We start from the raw sequence: 25,842 nt of genomic DNA, 5'->3' as shown, positions 1-25,842 counted from the left end.
CACAATGCTTCTTTCACAGCCTCAGTTAATGCCATATATTCAGCTTCTGTAGTTGAAAGAGATACTACAGGTTGGAGCACAGATTTCCAGCTAATAGCTGATCCATAGAGTGTAAAAATGTAACCTGTTTGTGACTTTCTTGTATCCACATTACCTGCGTAATCTGAATCTACATACCCCTCTAATATATCTTCTTTTACAGGACTATGTTTCCTAAACATAATACCAACAGATGATGCTCCTTTAAGATACCTCAGTATCCACTTCAAAGCTTCCCAATGACCTTTTCCTGGATCACTCATGTATCTACTTGTGACACTTATAGCATGAGATAAATCTGGTCTAGTGCATATCATGCAATACATAATACTTCCAACAATATTAGAATAGGGTATATTCCTCATGTACCTTTTTTCTTCATCAGTCATTGGCCTTTGATCTGAACTGAGTTTGAAATGTTGCCCCAGAGGAACCTGCACTTGTATGGATTCTGCCATCTGAAATTTCCTGAGTATCTTCCTTATGTAATCTTCTTGGAACAACCACAGTGTACCAGCCTTTCTATTTCTTAAGATATCCATACCCAAAATTCTCCTGGCCTGCCCCAGATCCTTCATTTCAAACCTAGCTTTTAGATCCTGCTTCACCTTTTTTATTTCATCTCTGCTGCTCCCTGCCACTAACATATCATCTACATATAGTAGAAGATATGTCATTCCATGTTCAGCTGTGTTCTTGATGTATACGCAGCTGTCATAGTCAGATCTCATAAACCCTATAGCCTTCATGTGTTCATCAAACTTGAGGTACCATTGCCTCGAGCTTTGCTTCAGGCCATAAATTGATCTCTTAAGCAAACACACCTTGTTCTCATTACCCTCAGCTATAAAACCCTCTGGTTGGATCATGTATATATTATCTTCCAAGTCTCCATTTAGGAAGGCAGTTTTAACATCCAACTGCTCCAATTCCAAACCTTTTTGAGCAACTATAGCTAGCAATAATCTGATAGATGTATGTTTGACCACAGGGGAGAAAACCTCATTGAAATCTACACCTTCCTTTTGTGTAAATCCCTTTGCCACCAATCTAGCTTTGTACCTTAGTTTCTCAACACCATCAATTAGCTCCACCTTCTTTTTGTAAATCCATTTACATCCAATGCATTTTTGTTTCTTAGGCTTGTCCACCAGTATCCATGTCTTGTTCTTATACATAGATTCCAATTCTTCATGCATTGCTTTGATCCACTGATCATTTTCCTTACAATGAACTGCTTCTTTATAGTTTTTAGGCTCATCATAGTTGATCTCTTCTGCTATGTTTAGAGCATAAGAAACTAAATCTGCATGCCCAAATCTGCTTGGTGGATGAACTTCCCTTCTTACTCTATCTCTTGCTAATTGATAGTCTGCCAGATCAGTATCTTGTTCACCTTCATCTGATAATGCTTCATCTGCATCTGATTCTGTTTCCACATCATCTTGTTGCTCATTTTGAACAGGCTCCTTCTGAGTAAACTCCACCTCGAAATGAGCTGCTTCTTTTCTTACAACTTCAGCATCTTCCTTTTCTAAGAAAGGCATTTTCTCCTCTATAAATGTCACATCTCTGCTTATCAAGCATTTCTGATTTGCAGGCTCAAGACACCATAACTTGTAGCCTTTAACTCCCTTTGGATACCCAAGCATAACACATCTCAATGCTCTAGGCTGTAGTTTATCTTGCCTAATATGAGCAAAAGCTTGGCATCCAAATATTCTCAAATGAGAATATTCAGATTTCTTTCCAGACCACAGATCATTAGGCACTTTATAATTCACAGCAGATGAGGGACATTTATTAATAAGATAGCATGCAGTATTAACAGCTTCCCCCCAAAACCTCACAGGTAATCCAGAGCTAGTGAGCATGCATCTTACCCTTTCCAATATAGTCCTATTCATCCTTTCTATAACCCCATTTTGTTGAGGATTTGCAGGTACAGTTTTATGCCTTTTAATCCCCTTAGACTTACAGTAGCTTTCAAACTCATCAGATAGAAATTCTAATCCATTATCAGTTCTTATACATCTAACCTTAAGATCAGTTTCATTTTCTACTTCAGCACACCATTGTTCAAATTTAGAAAAAGTGTCTGATTTCTGCTTGATGATATGAACCCATAATTTTCTACTATAATCATCTATAAGGGAGAAATAGTACCTTCCTCCATTCATAGTGCTGACTTTTGCTGGTCCCCAAAGATCACAGTGAATGTATTCCAATGGCCTTGTTGAAACCATTTTTCCAGTTGGGAATGATGCTTTTCTGCTCTTTCCCAATATACAGTCTTCACAAACTTTTAGCTTGACAGGAGTTGTTATGTGGAGAATGTCTTGTTTCTGAAGTTGCTTTATTCCTTTTTCTCCAACATGGCCCAATCTTTTGTGCCACAGCTCAGTTTCACTCGAAGTGTTGATCTCTGTTTCTCCAACAATGGTGGTGCCTATAAGGTGGTATAGGCTGTTTTTTCTTGCCCCCTTTAGCACCACAGTATCACCTTTCTTTACATGTAGAAAACCAGCATCAGACATGAAGCTATATCCTTTCTTTTCTAGCATTCCAAGTGATATTAAGTTCCTCTTTAATTTGGGAATGAACCTGACTTCTGGTAGGATCTTAATCTGTCCAGCATGGTTCTTTATCTTTACAGAACCAATTCCTTTCACCTGGCATGACTCATTGTTCCCCAAAATAACAGATCCCTTCATCCCAAATTCAATGTCTGTAAACCAATCTTTTACATGACACATATGGAATGTGCACCCACTGTCCATTATCCAATCATCACCAATGCTGTGATTCACAATGTTCAGCATTTCTGCACTTTCACATCCTTCAGTGATGTCTGCAGAATTTGACTCCTTGGGCTGTTCTGCTTGTTTCTTTTTCCAAGAATAGCAGTTCTTTAGGATGTGTCCAGGTTTCTTGCAAAAGAAACATTTTCTTTCTTCCTTATCACCATCCTCTTTCTTCGGTTTCTTTTGAAACTTCTTATCAGATTCCTGAGGTTTCTTAAACTTCTTTTCTTTCTTGGACTTGGCTTTTACATTCAATCCTTCAGCTGGTGTGAAGTTGTAAGATAAACTACAGCCTAGAGCATTGAGATGTGTTATGCTTGGGTATCCAAAGGGAGTTAAAGGCTACAAGTTATGGTGTCTTGAGCCTGCAAATCAGAAATGCTTGATAAGCAGAGATGTGACATTTATAGAGGAGAAAATGCCTTTCTTAGAAAAGGAGTTTGCTTTGATGGCTGACTCCACCTCTTCCAGTGTGATGGATTTATCACGGCCATACAACATTGCATCTTTCAGGTGCTCATATGACTTGGGCAGTGCATTCAACAGTACAATTGCTTTGTCTTCTTCACCAAGAATCACCTCTATATTCTCCAAATCGTCTATGGCTTTATTAAATTCATCCAGCTGCTCAAGTATGTTCTTGCCATCCACAATCTTAAATGAGTAAAGTCTTTGCTTCGAATACAGCCGATTTGCCAGAGATTTCTCCATATACAGACTTTCAAGCTTGCTCCACACAGCTGCTGCAGTCTTCTCCTTGGCAACTTCTCTTAGAACTTTATCACTTAAGTTCAAGATAATTGCACTATGAGCTTTCTCCTGCAATTCGGCATTCTTGGCATCGACCACTCCGGCTTTATCATCGGTTGCCTTCGCATCCTTTGATTCTTCCCTCAGAAATCCAGCTAGCCCCTGCTGCACCAGCAAGGCTCGCATCTTTATTTGCCATATGGCAAAATCGTTCTTGCCATTGAACTTCTCCGCTTCATACCTTGTTGTCGCCATCGCCGATCGAAGCAATTACAAGATTTGTAATCACAGTAATCGCCGACAAGATCAGATCGCAAAGATCGCACCGCGGGTTGGAGGTTCCCACAGACGGCGCCAATTGTAGATTGAAAGAAAACCAATTGCACTCAATCTGGTATCTTCCACCACCAACGCAACAACAATCAACTCTATCAAGCAATATGAATCAAAACATATAACAGCAACACAATGGGAATTTACGTGGTTCGGATAATCTCTTATCCTACATCCACGGGAAGTAAATCGAAGATTTTATTGCCAAGAATCAAGAGTGAAGTTACAGCACACAAGCAGATCAGAACACATCTCAATCTCTCATGAAAACACACACCTCTCCACTTTACCTTTTCCACTCAGTAAAAGATGAAGAAGGAAAACGAAGATGATGACTCTCTAACTGAAACCCAGCTGCACTTGTTCTGTTTTGTTGATGAAGACCTATCTTGAACAGAAAGAAACTCATCCAACGGCTGAGATTGAAGTCTGCTCCAACAGCTCCATATTCAACTAACAAACTCATACAATATTTGCTGATAGGTCCTTAAGAAAATAACCTTTAAGACCTTCAAGTTCCAGTATATTACACAATCATCCCAACAGCTACCAATCGAATTGATCTTAGCGCCGTCATTGGAGAAACTCATTGTTTTCTTGTCGCCGTTGATCTCCTCCCTATCCTCTTAAATTCTAGCGACGCAAAGAGATTATAACAGCGTCATTAGGCTCCCTATATTCCAATTTGGGTGCAATTAAGTCCCTTTGTGTAAAATTGTGTAAGATGGATACAACTTTCTTTTACTACTATATGATTTTGGATAGAATATGGTATTGTCTCCTTATAGATATCATATATAATATTTTAAATTTTTTTATAAAGCATATTATTCAAATAATAGATTTAATAGTAGAGCATGATATGTGGCAATTACTTTTAGTTTTAGCAAGTACTGGCCGCCCCGAGCATAATCATATAGGACAACAATTTTCTCTTGAAAATCACTAACAAAATCATGCATCATATTTTACTTTTGTTTTTTACATTATTCAAAACTGAAATCTTGTAGAGTTCGACTTTGTGCCAAACTAGTTTCTTCAGCTCTTTAATTTTGTATCGCCGGCGACGGTATAATTTAGGAAACTATATATATAAATGCCAAAGGCACTTCAAAAATTCAATCGGGGCAGAGGATCAGAGTCTCTCATCTCTGATTCCTTTAATTTTGTTTCAACAATCCAAGTATATATATAATTTTGTATTCATATATGTATTTTTGATATTCTCATAAAACTGCTCAAGGTAAAAATGAGTAAGCTTCAACTCATTCTCTTGTTTCTCACACTCAGCTCGAGTTTTCAGCTACTTTGTGGTAAGTACTAATATTATTAAGCTTCTTCATTCATCATGTGCTTAATGCAAATTAAAAATGAATTATGTATGTATATGCACTACCGTATATGATTATCATGTTCTATTTATATATGAATTGATATTTAGCAGATGGGATCCTCTGTCCCAGAATATTGTGTGTACCACGTGTACCACTCTTCATTTCTTTGTTTTATAAATTGTTTTTTATAAAAATAAAAATTATTATTATATTATAAACTCTAATTAGTATTTATCATTGAAAAATTAAAATTTTAAAAAATTATATACCCTAACTTCGAATTAATGAACCCAAATAATCTATTATTAATTCAAATAAATATAAAAAAATAATTATAAACCCTAAATGGATGAGTGAACCCTTGTTAATTATCTTTATATTATATAAAAGCATAATAAATTAAAATTGAATAAAAAATAATTTAAAAATATAAAGAAATGAAGAGTGGTACACGTGGTACACACTGCATTTTGGGACAGAGGATCTCATTCCGATATTTAGTGGGTATTATACTTGATATTCCACTTTTGTGTCCCACTTTCAATTTTATTTATTTTTATTATATATTTCTTCTTCAATTTTAACATTGTATACTCAGATTAATTTTGTGATCATTAACTAGGATTTATTCTATTGGGTATATAATTATTTTTGTCACTTAATTTTATTTTTATTAACTAATAATAGGTTGATAAATTCAAAGTTGTGATATATATATATATATATAATTTTTTTTAACAAATATATTTTGAAATAAATTTAAGTGTAATTCATAATATTATAATAAATTTTATTTATATAATAAAATATTACTCCCTTTATAAATTATAGATATAAGAGTAAGACATAATGACACACGTCAAATTTTGATTTTTAACCAAATCTATTTTTTTGGTCAAAAAACACATACTCCCTCCGTCCATGAAAGAACTTCCTAGGAGGGAGTGACACGGATTTTAAGAAAAAATATTGTTGAGTGTATTGAAAGTGGATAAAAGGTAGATGAATGTATTGAGAGTAGTGAAAAGGTGTTATAATTAATATTGGAAGTTGTGAAAAGTGAAAAGTAAGAGGATTATAAGTGGTGGGGTATAGTCCAAAAATAGGTAGGAAGTTCTTTTGTGGACGTCCCAAAAAGGAAAGATAGGGAGTTCTTTCGTGGACGGAGGGAGTAATTTTTATTTTTTATTTTTTAAATTTGAACCGAGTCCAAATTACGCTGGCAATATCTTGATTGTTTGGGGTTTGATTGACAATCCGAAAGTATAATTGTAAAGCTCTTGACGTTATCTTTCTAATAATACTAATATTATTGGGTTATGATCACCAAAAGTAGGCGAAAAATGGCCTGAAAGCTAATGTAATGAAATTCTATATTTTTTTCTTTTTTTTTCGATCACTTTCGGCGGCCAAAACACAATAATATGAGTATCATTAAATATCTATCATCAAGAGGTTTCCAATGGTACCTTCGAAATTGCCCATCGGACTGCAGACAATCAAGTTATTAGCCAACGAACTTTTTTACTCAAGTCCAATTTCAAAAAATTAAAAGTTTATGGATTTTTATTACCAAAAAATAGATCTGATTAAAAATCAAAATTTAGGTATATATATTTTGTGTATTTATAGCATGGCTATGTTAATCTATATTAATATAAAAAGTGTCTTAGATAGAAAATAGATGGCCCAATAAAAACTAATCAATTTGTGAACATTTCTCCATTGTAGATGGAAAGGTGATGATGGAATACATCGGCGCGACCGGAATTCCGGTGAAGTTGGAGGACGTCCCGATCGAAGACGCCATCGATTTCCACTTCATCCTCAGTTTCGCCATCGACGCGGACTCCTCCGGCGCCGCGCAGAACGGCGTGTTCTCGCCGTACTGGGCCGCCACCCTGACCCCGGCCGCGGTGGCGGCCGCCAAAGCCCAGCACCCGAACGTGAAGGCCATGGCGAGCCTCTCCGGCTGGAGCCTGGGCCCCAAGACCCTCTCCTGGTACAACCCCCGCAACCGCGACCTCTGGATCTCCAACGCCTTCTCCTCCCTCAAAACCCTAATCCACACCTACCACCTCGACGGCGTCGACGTCGACTACGAGAGGTTCCCCAAGCACAGCGGCGACAGCTTCGCCTACTGCATCGGCGAGCTCATCACCATGCTCAAGAACCACAGCCTCATCACGGTCGCCACGATCGCGCCGTTCTACTCCACCGTCGCGCCTTACGTCGAGCTCTGCGGGAGGTACGGGGGCGTCATAGACTACGTTAACTACCAGTTCTACACGGACAAGGTGAGGAGCCCCGAGAAGTATCTGGAAGCTTTCCGGAATCGGACAGTGCAGTTCGACGGGAATAAGGTTTTGCCGGCGTACGAGGTGGACGGGAGGGGGATTCAAGGTGATGAGTTTTTTGCGGCGTTGGGTTTGTTGGAGCAGAGTGGGTTTGAGATCGACGGTGCCATGATTTTCTCGGCGGATGCTTCTGCCTCCGGCGGGTTCTATTATGAGAAGAGGACTCAAGAGTTTTTGCTCAATAATGCTACTCGCAAGTTTGTTCATTAGGTTGATCTCTTGTTCTTTAATTATTTCATAAATCACACGTTCTAAAATTAAATTAAGATGTGAGTTCTTTTTTTAATCATGGATGTTATCGTCAGGGCCGGCCCTGACATTTTGGGGGCCCTAGGCGAAAATAAAAAAAGGGGCCCTAGTTAAATACCCCCTACGTTCCGTGAAGCTTGAACAGTTTCTTTTCGGCATGAGTTTTAAAGTGTCAATATTTTGTGCGTTAAGTGCGGTAGGTCAAAAAATGAAAAGGTGAATGTAGAGAAAAAAAATTCCTATAAAGAAAGTGCTGAAGTTTTGCTGGACAACTCAAAAAGAAATACTGCTCAAACTTCGTGGGACAAAGAAAGTATGATTTTATCAATTTTAACTTTGAAAAACTTATTTCAGCTGAAGCTACAGTAATCGATATAGTCAACAATATCCTATATGCAATAGAATCATTAGAAAAACAATATGAAAGTTTAACAAACTCAAGAACTTCGAACTTCATTTGTGGTAAACATATTTGTAACACTTGTAATTCAGAAAATAAATCTTGAGCATCAATGTCAAATTTATCAGTATGTTTCAGGGCATCTTAAAGTTAACACAACATTTATGCAACATTTCTCACCCAATAAAATTAGTATCTTATGATTAGTAATATAAATTTATGCAATAGAGAGTCATTTTATGTTCTGTTACCATTTAAGATTAGGAATTTGGAATATAATTTTTTTTTAATCTTGCTATTGATCGCTGACCTATAGGTAGTGAAAGATTTTTTTTTTTTTTAATTAAGGTATAACATTAGTATTGGATCTATATTTTGGGGCCCTAGGCCATTGCCCCACTTGATACACACAAGGGCCGGCCCTGGTTATCGTGATTGCCGAGTTGTTTGTTTAGGATGTGTGTTTGTAAATTAATTGTGTGCAATAGATGCAATAGTAGTACCTTTCAATAATTGAACACATAAAAAAGGGTTAATTTTGTGTTCCGAACTTTCAGCGTTTTCCATAAAATGTCCCGAACTTTCATTTTCTCCTAATAAACCCCAGACTTTCAGTTTTTTCCCCGACATGTAAAATTCGGTGACGAAAAGACGATTTATCTTGCCAAATGAAATACTTTGGGGACCGTTATTGTTGAAAAATCATATTAGGAACCTGTATTGTTGGAAAACGTTGAAAGTTCGGAGTTTTTTTGTGATCTTTTCGTCTTCGAATTTTGTATAGTGGGATATTTTATGGAAAAAACTGAAAGTTCGGGATTTATTAGGAGAAAATTGAAGTTCAGGACATTTTATAGAAAATATTGAAAGTTCGGGACATAAAACACTATTAACCCTATAAAAAATTATAAATGTAGATCAAGCGGGTGAAAAGTGGAAGAAGAAGAAGAAGATGAGGAGGAGGAGGATGATGAAGAGAGACAATATTTATGAAGGAATCAATGAATGAACCAGAGGCACCCGTGAAATAAAAATACCGAATGACGGTGAATTTAGAACGTTAAAGGGTGGTTAGTAAATCCTAAAGGGAAAATTATGATTTAAAATAAAGTTTTCATTAGACACAACTATCACGGTCTAAATTAGAATGAGGTAATATGATTAGTGCTGAATATGCAACACTAAGTAGAGAGCGGTCCTTTAGAGAAGATGTGATCCAATGTCCCATGATTTTATTGTGTCACTGTTTTACCCTATCAAAAAAATATCTATTATTTTAAAAATATTTTTTATAAAAATAAATTTTATTATAATACTATGAATTATATTTAATTTTTATTTTTATAAATTTTAATTTTAAAAAAGTATATGCCATGACTTTGAATTTATCAACCTATTGTTAGTTAATAAAAGTGAAATTAAATGATGAAAAATAATTATATATTCTAATTTGATGGAATAAACCCTAGTTAATTTTCACAAAATTAAATTAAACCATACAAATTTCACATTGAAGAAAATAAATAAAATTAAAAGTGGGACATCAAGTGTGGTACACTGAATCTCATTCCCCCTTAGAGGTGATAAAAGCATGGGTCTCTAATGAAATGATGACGAATGTTAATGTGTTTTGTGCGAAAATATTGAACATGATTTTGAAAAATCTCAATGGCACTAGTGTTAACACACATCACAATTAGAATGTCACTTTTTTCATACCATAGTCATCCAACATTTGTTTTAACCAAAGGAGTTGTGCATAACAACTTTCAATCGCAATGTATTATGCCTCAACTGTAGAGAGAGACACACTGTTTTGTTCATTGCTAGACCATGACACACCATTGTTACCTAGGAAATAATATCATCCACTTGTACTATTCTTGTCATCAACATTACCTGGCCAATCAACATCATTAAAACTAACAATGTTAGGATTAATGTCCTTTGAAAACCACATTCCAAGTTATGCAGTCCCAGTAGCATATCAAATTATTCTCTTGACAACCTTTAAACGGGACTTCTTAAGCATAAAGCAAAGTCACAAACTGGTTATGTTTTCACACGTGGATGAAGTGTTATATCTTGGAAGTTTGTAAAGCAAAGCCTGACTCCGACATCCTCAAATAACTATAAAATCATCGCAATCCATGAAGTAAATCAATAATGTGTGTGGTTGAGAAATATGACAAATTATATCTAAGAGTTGTGTGGATTAACTTCACCAAAGGACAATCCAATTGTACTATATGAAGACAAGTCCGCTTGTACAGCACAACTCAAGGAATGATACATCAAATGTGATAGGAAGAAGCATATCTCTTCAAAAGTTTTCTACACGCATGACCTCCAAAAGAGTGGCGACATCAACATTCAACAAATCCGCTCAAGCGATAATTTAGCGGACTTGTTTACACCGTTACCAACATCAACTTTTAGAAAGTTGGTACATAAGATCGGCATGCGCCGACTCAAAGATATACAATGATCATTTTCAGGGGGAACAACTGTACGCTTTGTCCCATTTGATTTTTCTAGCACGTTTTCAATGAAGCAACATCTATTTAGGGTTGGTCATTCAAGGGAGAGTGTTGTAGATATAGATATAATACATTCTTCCATATTTAAAGCGATATCATAAATCCTAAACCCTAATTTTGTATCATTATAAATCGAAGCTATCGATCCTCATAATATTACGCTCGTGTAGATTTGTTGTAGGGATGACAATAATACCCGTTGGTTCGGGTACTCGCCCTTAAGGGGCCGAGGTACGGGGGTGAAATTTCAAGGGAGGGTACAAAAATTATACCCGTGTCGGGTCAGGGATATATATACCCACTCCGAACCCGCCCCGATTATATTTCATACAATTAAATAAATATCTTTATTAAATTTATGCAACTTTTCAAAAGGAATACGTAGATTCTTTAGAATATATATTTGGGTTTTAATTGTGAAATTTATGATGTGTTTGTGATGTTGAATGACATTAGTATATTTAGAATTTTGATGTGTTTGATGGAATGAATAAAATACTTATATGTATAACAAAAACTTGTAAAACAAATAAATAAATTGGTGGATATCCAACGAGAACCCTTCCAACACTGGATAATCTCCGCCTCGAATTCATCCCAATTTAAATGAATTTGGTTCTCTATACTATTTTCACAGTACTTCCCATTTATTCTTGTTTATGACAATTAAAAAATTCTGACTTGTCGCCAATTTTCACATGCGCCAAGAGGCCCCCTTAAATTACATAGTAATTCAATTCAATTTTGAAATCGATTCTAATTTTTAATTAAAAAAAATAATTTTAGTTTCGACGCTAACAAAGAAAAATATGCCTTCGCCGTCACTCTCCCCACTCGAAACTTGAAAAGAAAAAAATTAAATTAAGAGGAATCCCCCCTCGGAGCACCCTCCGCGCACGTTAGCACCACCACCACCTCCTCCCACTTTTCTCCCCATTATACCCCTGGTGCCGGCCAATTTTGCGGCGCCGGTCGGAACCCCAATTTCCCAATTCCCTCTGTATATTTCATCTTTAATTCTGCGCCTGTGGGGATATCACTTCAAATTCTCAAAATTAGGGGTTTTGAATTAAGATTTGATTGATGCCCATGTCTAGGATGAGAAAAAGGATTTGACGATGGCGAGGCTACTGGGATTGACGCGTGCCTTCGGCGAGTGGGCTGAGTCACCTCGCGAGGTGACGCGGACGATTCCGACCAGTGAGAGCATCGGTGAGAGCGGGTGGCTGATTAGGTTCTTCGATTCGGCGTTTTTCTGCGAATGGATCGCGGTCAGCTACCTCTACAAGCACGATCATCCTGGGGTGCGGGATTACTTGTGCAACCGGATGTACACTCTACCTCTCTCCGGCATCGAGAGCTACTTGTTTCAAATTTGCTATATGTTAATTCACAAGCCTAGCCCTTCACTCGATAAGTTTGTTATAGATATATGCTCGAGATCCCTCAAAATTGCGCTTAAAGTACACTGGTTTTTGATGGCGGAGTTGGAAGATGTAGATGATAATGAGGGGATTAGTAGGATTCAGGAGAAATGCCAGTTTGCAGCTACTTTGATGGGTGAATGGCCTCCTTTGATTAAACCTCAGACGTGGAGTAGTGGTTTTATGTCTTCTTCTAGTAATATCAATAGTAGTAGTAGTAGTCCTATTGGTAAGAATCAGGTGTTGAATAGGTTGTTTTCTTCCAAACAGAAGTTGCTGTCGTTGACATCTTCGCCTCCGAGTAGTACATCAGCATCACGGTCTTTCTCATTTTCACCCTCATCGGGGAATTCAATATCTCAGGATGATGGTGGTAAGGTAGTGGGATCCCCAGATGAGAGTAATAAGATTTTTAAGAAGTTCATCCCAGGGGCTAAGGTTCGGGATGCTCTATTGTTTAGGAAGTCGGGGGAGAAGGAAGATGATGAGCCTGAGAAGGATGGTGGATTCTTTAAGAAGTTGTTAAGGGATAGTCGGGATGATGATGCTAGAAAGACAGGGGGATAAAGACAAAGAGTTTGATGAGGAGACCGAGAAGGAAGGTGGGTTTTTCAAGAGGTTGTTGAGGGATAGTCGGGATGAGGATGCAAGAAAATCAATGCCCAAGGAGAATGAGAAAGAGCCTGAGAAGGAAGGTGGGTTTTTCAAGAGGTTGTTGAGGGATGGTCGGGATGAGGAGATGAAGAAGTCAGTGGATAGAAGTAAAGATGAAGAGGAGCATGAGAAGGAAGCTGGTTTCTTCAAGAGGTTATTGAGTAGTAGTCGAGATGAAGATGCAAAGCAGTCAGTTGATAAGGATGATGATGAGACGGAGAAAGAGGGTTTCTTTCGCAGGTTGTTGAGTGGTAAAGATGAGGAGGAAGTTAGTACTAGTTCAGATGGATTTTTCAAACGGTTGTTTCGGGAGGGTAAAAGTGATGCTGAGGAAAAAACTTTGTCTAGAGCTCTAGAAGATGATGAAAGGGAAGGGTTTTTCAAAAAGCTATTTAAGGACAAATTTGAGGACAGGAAGGATGGTATTGATAAATATGATGATCTGGAAAGAGCATCAAAGTCCTGTGATGATCATGATAAAGAAGGATTTTTCAAGAAACTATTTAAAGAAAAAATTGAAGAAGACAGGAAAGATTTGGTCTGTATTGATGAGGACAGGAAAGGACATGCAAATGGCGAAGATGAGGAACAATCAGATTTTTCGTTGTTCCGTAGGTCGCTTCGTGTTCATCCAGAAGACTCCAAAGCTTCAAGGGTAAATACTAATGGCCATAACAGTAACGTGCATGAAAGCAGTCCCGGAACAGAAAACTTTTTCCGGAAGTTGTTCAAGGATCGTGATCGTTCTGTTGAGGATTCTGAACTATATGGCTCCCGAAAGAACAAAGTGGTCTGTTCCTTTATTTTCCGTGCTCTCCATGTGATGATATATTTACTGGTTCCGATCATTTGTTCCCCTTATTTAAATAAGAACCTGAAACATTCCAAAATATGAAAAGTTTTAACTACCTATACTCTGTATTAGGATGTCATCTTCAAAGTAATTGATGAAGTGAAGTAGTTCCTGATTCTATCTCGGGCATCTATATTTTGGAATAGCTGTTGCTCTGGGTGTAAATATTAGTGCCATAGTAATTGGTGAAGTTAAGTAGCTCCTGACTCTAGCCTGGACATCTATATTTTGGAGTAGTAGCTCTGGGTGTTAATTTTAGTGTCGAGTATTAATTGATTGTGCTTGGTATACAAGCCTTTGTTGCTGGAGTCACAGTTAACATTTGGAAAGGTTTCTAAGAATACTCATGTTTATGATATGCATCTGGAATTATCCTTACCTGAATCAGACTTGTTACAGATATAGAGAGAAGTTAGAGGAAATTATGTTTGTTTACTGTATCAGATGATGGTAAGTCTGGCAAACATAATCTGATAGACCTTTGGAAATTTGTTTTGATAGGAAGTAGTTGAAACTGTTGAACTAAATTTTTCTTTAGAAATGTGAACCAGATAATTCTCTACTCTGGAAGAAAACATAATTATTGATCAATAGCTGTCTAGAGGATTCACTTGCAGTAACCGGACTTAGTTTAACTTTGAAAAATTTAATTTATTTGCTAATGAGTGATTGAAGTGTACAGGTTTTCTGGAAAAACCCAGCATTCTATGTTTGATCTATCTTAGGGGAAGTTTCCTGTTGTTCTTCATTGAGTCACAGGTCTTCTTGAGCTCAATGTATTTCATCAAAATGTCTGTCTATGTAGCTGAGTTATAAGTGATTAGGCCCTCTTGTATTGTTGATGGGCTGGAGTTTGGTTGGTCTGTGAGGTAGACCGTAGAATATGTTAAGAGATGAAATAAGATAAGGTATACTGGAAGACTATGCAGAATGATATGGTAAAATTAATAGGGTTGGAGAAATGGAACTGCTTTTCTTCGTTTACTTAATTCAAACTATGGTAAATCGTGGATTTTGACCTTTTCAGATAATTAATATCATTCTTCAGGATATATCCAAGAGTATCTTTTATGTATCATTCTGTTATAAGGGAGGGAATTGTAATGTAATTTTTATGTTTGACTAGAATATTGTTTTTGGTATTGTTTGATTTATATTGAGTTGCATATATTTCTAGCAGAGATTTTATTCCTACGATTTATTATGAGATTCTTGCTATAGGCTGGCTTCTTTAACAAATTCATAGCAATAGTATTTCATTTTGCAGAACTCTCCTGGCTCACCAAAGCAGCAAAATGAAAAGTCGAATGCTAAACCTCCTCTGCCAAATAGTGCATCACAGTTTAGAAAAGGGACGTATCATGAATCACTTGACTTTGTCCAAACATTATGTGAGACATCCTATGGCCTCGTTGATATATTTCCTGTCGACGATCGAAAATCTGCTCTTTGTGAGGTTGTCTTAATTTCCTATTGCTTCCTTCAAAATCCTCAAATTTCTCATCCATCAAATGAACCTTTTGTTATTGCATTCTTTCAGTCGCTTGTAGAGATCAATGCTCATATAGATGATGCTCAAAACAGTGGAGGTAAATGAAATTTAACACTGCTTCATGATTTGGTATATTAGCACTCCCTCGTATTAAAATCTGTTCTAATTTTGAACTTGTAGAATATTTTTTGTAAGGGAGTTGTATATGTTTTCTTAACTGTTCTATATTCTTTTAGGTAAAATATTCGCCTCGAACTGCAGAATATCTGCTTTCCTTCTTTCTTTTTACTAGCTGCCCTGCTATTTCTGTTCTGGGGTGAACTGGATTTTCTCCATGAGAAATCTATATCAGGAGTTAATTTTGCCAGCTTGTTGTAGTCTAATGAATTGCGAATGCTGAAAGCCTGGGAGCGACTACTTTCTTTTAGCCTGGACTCTTTGTTTGCCTTTTATTTCTTAAGTTTAATATGTAGTGAGCTCCTTTGTGGGAAATTACTTTTTGGTGATCTCTGAGAGCACGCCCCAGTTGGGCCCTGCTTTCAGAATTCTTGTGTACCCCAGATGTTGAACAATTTCCTCCATTTAGATTAATACTTTATGACCCTTGCAAGCTAGTACTTGCATGCATATTTCTACGTTTTGTGATTGGAGAACTATGGGGAAATTTAATGCATCTTGCTTTTTGAAATAGAATCAACTGTGCATGTAAAGACTGAGAAATAATCTGGAGGAATGTCTGAGTTTGTTACTTCCTCAAATAGGCAAGAACTATGTGGCAAATGCATTATGAATTTTTACTTGTGTTTAGTGTATAATTTTATAATACTACATCCGTCCCCCCAATTTCATGCCCCTTTTGCCATTTTAGTCCGTCCCCCAATTTCATGCCTCTTTCTATTCTTAGTAAAATTACTCCACACAACCCCATAAAAGGTGGGACCCTTACTCCACTTTAATCACTTTAACACTCTCATAAAGGTTGGACCCTTATTCCGCTCACAACACACTCAACCATTTTATTAGAACCCGTGCCATTCTCTAAGGGGCATGAAATTGGGGGACGGAGGGAGTAACATTTCTTGAAGATTTGTTGTTCTGATAACTGCACATAATCAAACTTATCTCTGTCTATTAGATGTTGTCTGCATATTTACTTTTATGCTGTAACTGGTTTATCAACCAAACAAATAACTGTATCTTTTTAAACGTCTTTTGATGGAGATTGATTCACTGTTCAATTTATATGATGATCACCCAGGAATATGCTTTCCGATAGGGAGAGGAATGTATCGTGTGGTTCACATACCCGAAGATGAAGCTGTTCTTCTAAATTCCAGAGAAAAGGCTCCTTACTTGATCTGTGTAGAGGTTTTGAAGAGTGAAGCTCCCAGGTGAGTTTTGTTGCCAGAATAAGCTATTTGGCGGAAACCTGGAGTTTTACTTCTTTCATATGACAATGAAATTTGGTGATGAATTTTTCTGCATCTTTTCAAATAGTAATTCTAAGGATGCATCAAATTCACAAAAGCTTTCCAGAGGAGGAATTCCGTTGGCAAATGGAGATGCACTTTTGCCAAAGCCACCACCATGGGCTTATCCACTGCGGACAGGGCAGGATATGTACCATACTGGTTATGATAGGATGTCCAGGTCTACCTCTGAAGCTATAGACCAAGCAATGGCTCAGTTATGGGAGGCCAAAGTGAAATTTGTTCGTGTTAATTTCTCACTGGAGAAGCAACTAGACCATGCTGAGCCTGCCGCTGCTAGTGCTGGCTGGACCACAGAGGCTGACTGTGCATGTAAAGCTGAGGATGACTGTGATTCAGAATGGGTAAGGGTTGTCTTGTCAGCTGAACCTGGGATTAGCATGGATGACATAGTGGACCAAGATCCGCCTCGTCGGAAGGAGCACCGCCGTGTTCCAAGCACGGTGGCTATCGAGGAAGTCAAGGTAATCCTCCCGTGTATATCCTCTCAATGAAAATAATTTTTAAGGCAGATCTTTATGGGCCATCTTCCTATATGGGAATATGGGATTATTGATATTTATTGGTTTTAATCTCTCTCCCCCCCCCTCCCCCCACAACAAAAAAAGGCTGCTGCTTTGAAAGGAGAAGCACCTCCAGGGCTTCCTTTGAAAGGGGCTGGACAGGATTCATCAGATGCACAACCAAAGGTGAATATATTGTCAATAGTCCAAATGTCTAATTTCATTGTGTTTCTATGTTTATGTTTACATGGGTTGTCATTATGTATTCCATTTTTATTAGGTTGCTAATGGTGGTGTCCCCAAAGTCAGTGATGCATTAGCTGGTGAACTTTGGGAGGTTAAGAAGGAGAGAATACGCAATGCCTCATTGTATGGAAAACTGCCTGGGTGGGACTTGCATTCTGTAAGTTACCTCAACTCTTTGCATCTGACTTACTCCAAAGGGATGGATTTTTCTACTTCTTAATTGTCTTTCTGGAAATATAGTTGTTGTGAGGTAGATAGTAGTCTCACGAAGCTGTTTAAGTATCTGCTAGATTATGGTATCTGTATATGACATGAGACTACCATTTGTAATGTATCAGAAAGGATGGCTTGGATTTGTCAATCATTGTGTTATGAGCAATTTTATCATGATTTTCTCATGATGGCTCTTGTTTAATGGATGCATCTGTGCTTAGATCCAACTGAAATCTGCTTAATCCAGACCAAATAATAGGGACTCAGTAATTTTCTAGAAAGGTCAGATTCTATTATATCTCATTTGGAGGGTCTGAGGGTGGGCTCGTAAATCCTAATTCGAAATAGTTGTTACCAAAATTTGCTGTAAGATATAGCTGCTATCACTTCTAATCCATTCACCCAAATGACTTAAATGAATGATCTCTACTCTATAGCTTGGATCTATTTGGTTGGATTGACAAGGAATTCCTTTGCTTGATTAGTATTTTCATCAGATATGAGTAGACAAAGTAAGTTAAGATTACGTCAATCAGAAAGATATGGAAGGCTTTTTGTTCACAATTCTTGACTAGATATTGTTGAATCCTTTGGAGATATAACTATTGCATTTTATATGCCAGATTTTATGAATTTATGTTTCTCTTCTTTCTAGTGAACTGTGCCAAATATAAATTTCATACTTCTTAATCTTGTCCGTTTGTCCTTCCACCGGAAGTACATTGTAATGTACATGTGCCAACATAGTTCTTTCCTTTCTTAGAGTTGCTACTTATCTGATTCTTGTTTTACCTAGGTGATTGTGAAGAGTGGGGATGACTGTAGACAGGAACACCTGGCTGTACAACTTATATCTCACTTTTATGGTAAGTGACCGTCTCCTAAGAGAAATTTAGGTTCATGTTTTCCGTCCTGCTCACTGGCCTTAGTGCTATTGTTTTCAGTTGTTTCTTGTTCATTAGTCTTTAAGTATCACGTGTTCTTAGTTAAAAATGTGTATCCACTCATGATCTGGACTTGCCAGGAGACTGTGTTTGAGAAATCATCATAATAGCTAGCAATGATCAATAAAAGGTGGTATGATAGTATTAAATTATTAATAACTATCTTAATAGAACTTTTAAACCTGTGTGGTATCTATAGGGTGTGAGGGTCTCATAGTCCCTGTCTAGGCACTTAATGTGAGGGATCAAGAATGGCCTCTTAATCGCATCATCCACGAGCAGTTATATAAATGACTTTAGCTGTTGCACATATATTGTTTTCTTGGATCCTTGCTACTAATTTTGTTTCCACACACATGCAAAATAAATAGGAATCAATGATGACTTAGAATGGAGAAGATTTCTCATTTGCGAGCAAAAGCTATTATTATGTGAAGTTCTGGTGATCAGGAATATTCACATGAAGGCACTTGATTTACTTATGAGTTTCTTATATCTTATTATGTCATGAGCCCATTATATTAGTTCCACTTCCCTTGGTCATCTGGCCAATTTAATTCATAGTTGTGCAATAATGATGCTGGATATGAATGTCCACTTTCCACTTCTTGCTTCAACTATCTTGTGCTACTTTAGCCAATATTTATTGGTTTTTTCATCACTCCCAATGCTAGATATATTCCAGGAGGCTGGTCTCCCACTGTGGTTGCGTCCTTATGAAGTTTTAGTTACTTCTTCTTATACAGCTCTTATTGAAACCATACCAGACACGGTAATGATACTGCTTTGTGAATATAGTTGAATATACTTATATGAAATGCTTGTATCTTGAGCGAAACTTATTTTCTGTAATTTTATTCATCAGGCATCACTTCATTCAATCAAAAGTAGATTTCCGAACATCTCAAGTTTGCGTGACTTCTTTGTTGCCAAGTATGAAGAAAATTCTCCCAGCTTCAAGCTCTCTCAGGTAATTCTGTTTCTGGCCTGTTTGATTTGGAAAAATTGAACTTATCACTACTCTGTCTCTGTGGATAGTGTTCTTTGGTTGAATTTTCTTGTTTAGGAGTTATGTTATGGCTGAAATGCTTTGTCATTTGTTCCATATTATTTGAATAACTGTATATTATTTTTGCTTTGTGTTGATTTTTTTCTTTTCTTTTCTTTGTGAAGTGTTAAGTTACGAAACCGAAAACTTGTGAACTTGCCCTTTTTATAATTTTATACAATGTGCTATTAGAATTTGGTAGCATGTGTTTACTTGACGTCATACTTGATCTTCAATAGATAGGGGCTACTTTTGTACTCTCACTACAATCATGGACAAAAATAAGCAGAATAATTACATTACCCTCCCTGTTAGGATTGGGCAAATACACTAATCTAGCCCACTGTCTTTGTTTTCAAATCTAACCCAATAAATGACTATTTGATAATTTCATAACTGCAATTTACAATACTTTTCATTTTGGTTTATTGTTAATGAATTTCAGTTAGGCATGATTTATTATTAATGACAATATTATGATTAAGATTTATAACAATATTGTAGATTTAAATTTTTTCTCTTTAGTTATTAGTATTTGATAATTACGGATGATAATTTCATAACTTGGATTTAAAATTCATTAGTTTCAGTTTTTGTAAATAAATCTTAATCGAGATGATTATTCTATATTAATCATTAGTTTACAATAATTATTATTAAATAATGTATGAATTTCGAACATAAGTACAAAGGATTTGCTGTCCTATTTTATGTTCTCAATTTCAATTATGATTTCAAATACATTAAGAATAACCCAATACTAGCTCATGTTTTCAAATCTAATCCTATATATAGCCATTTAAAAAATATACTTAATGAATTGAATATTTTTCAAATCTAGTCTTGTTCAACAATTCAGCTCCGGAAAGTTAACCTAAGTTAGATTTGAAAAAAAAATCATTTCGTTGGGAGTGTTTTTGTAAATAATCATTTATTGAGTTGGATTTGAAACAAGGGCTATTATTGGGTTGGATTAGTGTATTTTCCCAGTAGGATATTACATACTTCTCCATGGGTGCACACTCTGTTTTATATGTTAGAAGCCTAACTGGAACTTAATTCTATGTCATGATGATCCCCTCCGTTGATCAAGCTAATGCTAAATGAATTTCCCAAAATATCCCTGCTTGGGAATTGGGATATACTTTTGGTATTCATAATAATTGAGGGGTTATATGTAGTTATACGACTTAAGGGGTATAAATTTAGTTTCAGGTTGATATTCTTATAGAGGTATAGATGTCCGCTTATACATTTGATGATTTGAGATTGCAGCAGGTCTTTGCTAGAAACTGGTAGTGTCTATAACCTTGCTGCTGCATTAGGGTAGGTTTTGAGAATATAAATGAACATGGATACACAAACTCTACCTGTAGTAGTATGTACCTGCATGTAACACATGCACAAATATGTCATTGAACATGTTCAGATTAAGAACATAACTCGAGGATGTCATATTTGTCTAGAACATAGATGTGAAAGAATATTTTCAGATGTCTTATTTATATACGTCTGGCTGCCAACTTACTGCTGGTCCTCCTTTTTAGCACAGAACCAGTTTGTGTAGAAAACTGAATATGACAATACTATTCATGAATTTTGTTATTCTGCTTTTATTTGTTTCATAGGAATTTTTTTAGCTTGCGTGCGATTTAGTAGTTCTGAGCTATCTTTCTTCACTGCAGAGGAACTTTGTTGAAAGCATGGCTGGATACTCTCTAGTGTGCTACCTATTACAGGTAAACCTCCCTTTCTCAGTCGAGTAGCTGCTAAAAAGAAGATACTTGATATCAGTTATATATCTACTTTAAAATATTAACGTATATAGAATATAGTGATGAATAGTTGAATATCAGAATATCACAACTTTATTATTCTACTTTTAGAGTAATATGTTGAGATAGTTTCTTGCTCCATGATGCATGTCTTTTTTTCATTTTTTTTTCTTCCACTTTTCTCTTCCCATGTCATGTTTTCTATTTGAATTATCTCTGAATGGGCTTATGTGATGAGCATAAGAGTTTTTAAATTTTAATTGATGTCAACTTTCAAGTTTACTGACAAATTCATATTTTGAAATGTTAAACGGTCTGTTTAACCTTTTGAGAAATTAGCAAATAAAACTTTTTTTTGGGGGGGGGGGGGTTTACCTTATTCGAATTCAGGCTTTCCTCTCTTCCAGGCTCCTCTCATGCTTAGGATATACTCCTGGAAATGGACACTGATATATGCTTTAAATTTACTGTTTCTCTGACCATTCTTTTTAGTAACCTGACGAGGGTGTTCTTTTTTTTTTTCCCCAGGTGAAAGATAGGCACAATGGAAACCTGTTGTTGGATGAAGAAGGCCATATTATACACATAGATTTTGGTTTCATGCTTTCTAATTCACCTGGCGGTGTAAATTTTGAAAGTGCACCATTTAAATTAACCCGTGAACTTCTTGAGGTAAGATATTCTTTCATGCAGCCTACAGGGCCAACATTTTCCTATATGAGTTCACTTAGGCACATTTCTCAGGTCATTTTGGTTCTGTAAGCTAAAAAATCTTTATGAATGAAACACAGTTGTTGCTTTGTACTAGGTGATGGACTCTGATGCTGAGGGAGTTCCAAGTGAATTTTTCGATTATTTTAAGGTAAGTGGTGCATTCTGTCTCTGTAGACCAAATATGTATGAGTCTGGTCTCAATCTTGTGTTTGTCGGTGTTTATATCTATTGCTGTCAACCTATATTTTTCAGGTTTTATGCATCCAAGGTTTTCTAACGTGTCGCAAACATGCAGAGCGCATAATTCTTCTTGTCGAGATGTTGCAGGTGAGATTATCCAATTTTCTTCTAAATTTGTTCCTTTTTCTTTTTGACTCAGTGTAGCACTTTGTGGATGGCATGTGTTTTAATAAAATGGTTGGTAGATGTGTTTTTAGTGGTGAAAGTGTCCCACCATGTAGAATATAAGGGTTGAGTGTGGTCCAGGGGTGGTTTTTTGGTGAATAAGGAGTGGTTGTGAGGTTGAATTATAAGGTTGAGCGTGTGGGGTCATGTCCCAAAAAGGAAAGTGTTACACTTTTCGTCGAACACCGAGTAAGGTAATTGTGCTACACTTAGCGTAGACTGAAGGAGTATTTGAATTTGACGATTTATGAAGTATTGTTCGGTTTGACTTATCATCGTAGAGCATTTATAATCCTTTCACCATTTTGCATTATAAAGGGTTATAGGTGGATTAGTGGACCAATATGTGGTGTTTTATGTTACAGTATTTCTTGAGAAATTATGATTTTCAGAGTGGTCTTTGACCTTGTGGAACCTTCTTTTACAATTTTCTTTTGTGTTTGTATCTATTAGTTCGAAGAAAGTGTTCTATCAGTTGGCAGGTCATAGGTGCAGGGTGTGGGGTAGGTAAACTTCTCCTAGTTAGCTATATTTACAAATGATTAGACGAGACTGGCTGTGGTGCTTGCTTTTACTAATTAATTATTATTTATTTATATATTGATTAATTAATTAATTATTATTGTTATTATTATTATTATTATTAGAGAAGCATGAGGATGCTCTGAATTGATAGATTGTGTTTCTCTAGTCAATCCAGAACCCTTCTTATTGGTTTTCTTGGGATGTGATGACTGTATTGTTGGAAGTGCTCATGTAGACTGAAATGCCTGTGTTTTACAGAAACCAACCTGTTAACATGATATAAACCGTTTGATATTTATTCCTCCAATTAGATTGATTTGTGCAACAGGGGTTTGATTCTTGCATGTTACTGGGATCATATAAAGGATTGTTACGTGGAATCTGTTATCATATTTTTCTTGACGGTTAGATTTTTAATCATCAATCAGTTACAGGAGGTGGGTTCTCCACAATAGTTAAATGGAAATGTACACGGAAAGCATTGTTATGATAATCATAGTTTTGACCACCCAATCTGATTCCAATTATCCATTTTTTGTAGGATTCCGACTTCCCTTGTTTCAAAGGTGGTCCCCGGACAATACAGAACTTGAGGAAACGATTTCATCTTAGTTTGACAGAGGAGGTTTGATCCCCCCACCCTCCACTAATTTTGTTATAATCTATTTTGTATTGTCCATCCCTTCACAAAACAACGTTATCCTGTATCAGCAATGTGTGTCTTTGGTCCTTTCGCTGATCAGCAGTAGCTTGGATGCATGGAGGACACGCCAGTATGACTACTACCAGAGAGTCTTGAATGGGATATTATGAGCACGGATTACACCCTTGACAGCAGCTCCGTTGGAGATAGTGTATTTCTTTGTGCTTGAGGATATCTGGTTTCCTGGCAGTGAGCAATTACGATGTATCATCACTGCTAATATGCATGGCGATGATACTTGGGATGCCTTTTTCGGTCAGTGAGCAAGTTTGTATCGAGGCAGGAGTGCTCTGTCGATGTATAGCTGCTGATGAAACAGCTCTACAGGAGGAGTTACCATTTTTTGTTTTGCCATTTTCCCTTGTTTCAGGAGAAGAGATGGAGTTTTCATTATTCGAGGTGGGGTTCGACGTTTTAACCCACATTGTGTGGGCCATACTGTACAGAATGATTGAGAATGGGGTGGGGGTGTAACTCATTGAAGACAGCACTCGGAACCTTGATTATGATTTTTGAGTCTGCTACACCAATTGATCTGTAGCAAAGAACTCGGCCTGTATATTTGCTGCCTTGCCGTTAAGCTTTGATCAGTTTACATTCATAAGCTGCTCTCTCTATCACACTCTCTTGGCTTCGACTCCCCGGCGTCCATCTCCGGCCTTGATTCTTTTATGTGAAAATGCTGCAAGTAGCATTCTGTTGTATTGTGTATAAATTTCAAATTTGTTTCACTCGTGTAGTGCAATTTGCTCATTTGGATAGAAGTGTGCAAGTTTGATTGGTACCAGTTGGTTACACGTCTCATCGGTGCCAAAACACGTACATTTAATGTGTTAATTATCGTGTTGCGGCTGCATTTGTGAATCCTTTTCATGAGTTTCCTGCAGAAGAGTGAGAATCCATTGTTTTTTTTTTTTCTGTAATGATTTTATTAGTAAATTGGATGTCAGTTTGCTCACTGCATAGGTTGTATGTCAGTTTGCTGGTTCTGCTATCTAGCTTTGAATAGGTGCAAATGGAGAAATGATCTCACTTAAAAGAGAATAATTTTTGTGAATGTCCCAAAGTAATAAGAAAAGATTATTTTTCGTGGACAGAGGAAGTGCGTAATTTTTTAAAATGATGTATAAATAATCTATTATAAGGTAGTGTTTGGTAGGGTTGATAAGCCATGATAGATAAATAATTTGGTCTTATCATCCCGTTTAGTATCCCATATTATTAATTGGGATGATTCGAGATTAAGGGCATGTTTGATAGCCCTAGATAAAGCAAAATAGATAAATAATCACGTCTTATCTAAGCGTTTGTTAGCAATATTGATTAACAAGAAAACCCGCATTAAGGGAGAGGCCCGCTCTTATATCACTGTTTCACTAAGAAATTTAATACCTCCTCCCCCCTGATATTATTTATCTAAGTATTATTTATCTAAGTTTTATTTATCACCCTTTATCTCAATTTTATATCAAACACACCCTAAGGCTATACTCGTACTACGCTTATTGTTTCTTTAAGAAAATTAATATATCTCATATATCCTGCGATAACTTATACAAGAAAACTATATACCTATGAAACGAAGAGTAATCCAAAAATACCCTATGTTCTCTCTTTTGCACTGTAGACAACGGCGACCTCGTGGGCTATTTCAGTGGGAGGTGGTCGTGGGGGTCGTGGGGGGCGATGTGATTATTCTAAATGGTGATTCTTAGGGGTTGGGGGGCTTTTTTCGGAATTTTGTGGCAAGCGGTACCAGAGGGTGTTTTTGAATTTTGAAAAATTCAGGCGCCGCCGCCGGTGGGGGCGCCAATGGGAAGGGGAAGGGAAAGAGCTGGGCGATGAGGTGGGGAGCGGCTTCTGTTGTTGGAGAGGCGGTGGTGGCTCCTTCGCAACATTATTTTGGCGTGGGGAGCGGTTCAATCGTTTAGACATGTCGTTTAATTTCGATATTCATCGTGCATAATAAGAATAAACATTATACGCAATAATTAAATCACCATTTTATAAAGGTCACGTAATACATTAAAATTTTATTTAATGTTAT

General features: G+C 36.8%; 2 protein-coding genes across 2 annotated transcripts; both read left to right on the top strand.

Annotated features, from left to right (window-relative positions):
* The first annotated feature begins 5,167 nt into the window (after positions 1-5,167).
* Positions 5,168-7,915, top strand: LOC130989953 (chitinase 1-like). Its single transcript, XM_057914132.1, has 2 exons — positions 5,168-5,239; positions 6,992-7,915. The coding sequence occupies exons 1-2, from the start codon at positions 5,176-5,178 to the stop codon at positions 7,825-7,827; spliced, it is 900 nt and encodes a 299-aa protein (XP_057770115.1). The 5' UTR covers positions 5,168-5,175; the 3' UTR covers positions 7,828-7,915.
* Positions 7,916-11,608: 3,693 nt separating this feature from the next.
* On the top strand, positions 11,609-24,707 carry LOC130989952 (phosphatidylinositol 4-kinase beta 1-like). The gene is given in 17 exon segments (XM_057914131.1): positions 11,609-12,788; positions 12,790-13,674; positions 15,005-15,193; positions 15,278-15,326; positions 16,488-16,620; positions 16,727-17,183; positions 17,328-17,408; positions 17,503-17,625; positions 18,478-18,547; positions 19,300-19,397; positions 19,491-19,595; positions 21,359-21,412; positions 21,977-22,120; positions 22,257-22,310; positions 22,415-22,489; positions 23,634-23,717; positions 23,804-24,707. Coding segments are annotated over 17 exon segments (3,567 nt in total). The 5' UTR covers positions 11,609-11,924; the 3' UTR covers positions 23,906-24,707.
* Positions 24,708-25,842: the final 1,135 nt, after the last annotated feature.

Source organism: Salvia miltiorrhiza, chromosome 6, assembly GCF_028751815.1.
Source record: "Salvia miltiorrhiza cultivar Shanhuang (shh) chromosome 6, IMPLAD_Smil_shh, whole genome shotgun sequence".
In the NCBI taxonomy this organism is placed as follows: Eukaryota; Viridiplantae; Streptophyta; class Magnoliopsida; order Lamiales; family Lamiaceae; genus Salvia; species Salvia miltiorrhiza.
This window is presented reverse-complemented; position numbering and strand designations above follow the sequence as displayed.

Excerpts from the sequence above, each read along its gene's own strand:
- LOC130989953 (XM_057914132.1), top strand. The coding sequence starts at position 5,176 with ATGAGTAAGCTTCAACTCATTCTCTTGTTTCTCACACTCAGCTCGAGT. Across the intron at positions 5,240-6,991 it reads GAGTTTTCAGCTACTTTGTG|ATGGAAAGGTGATGATGGAA; the intron begins GTAAGTACTAAT and ends TCTCCATTGTAG.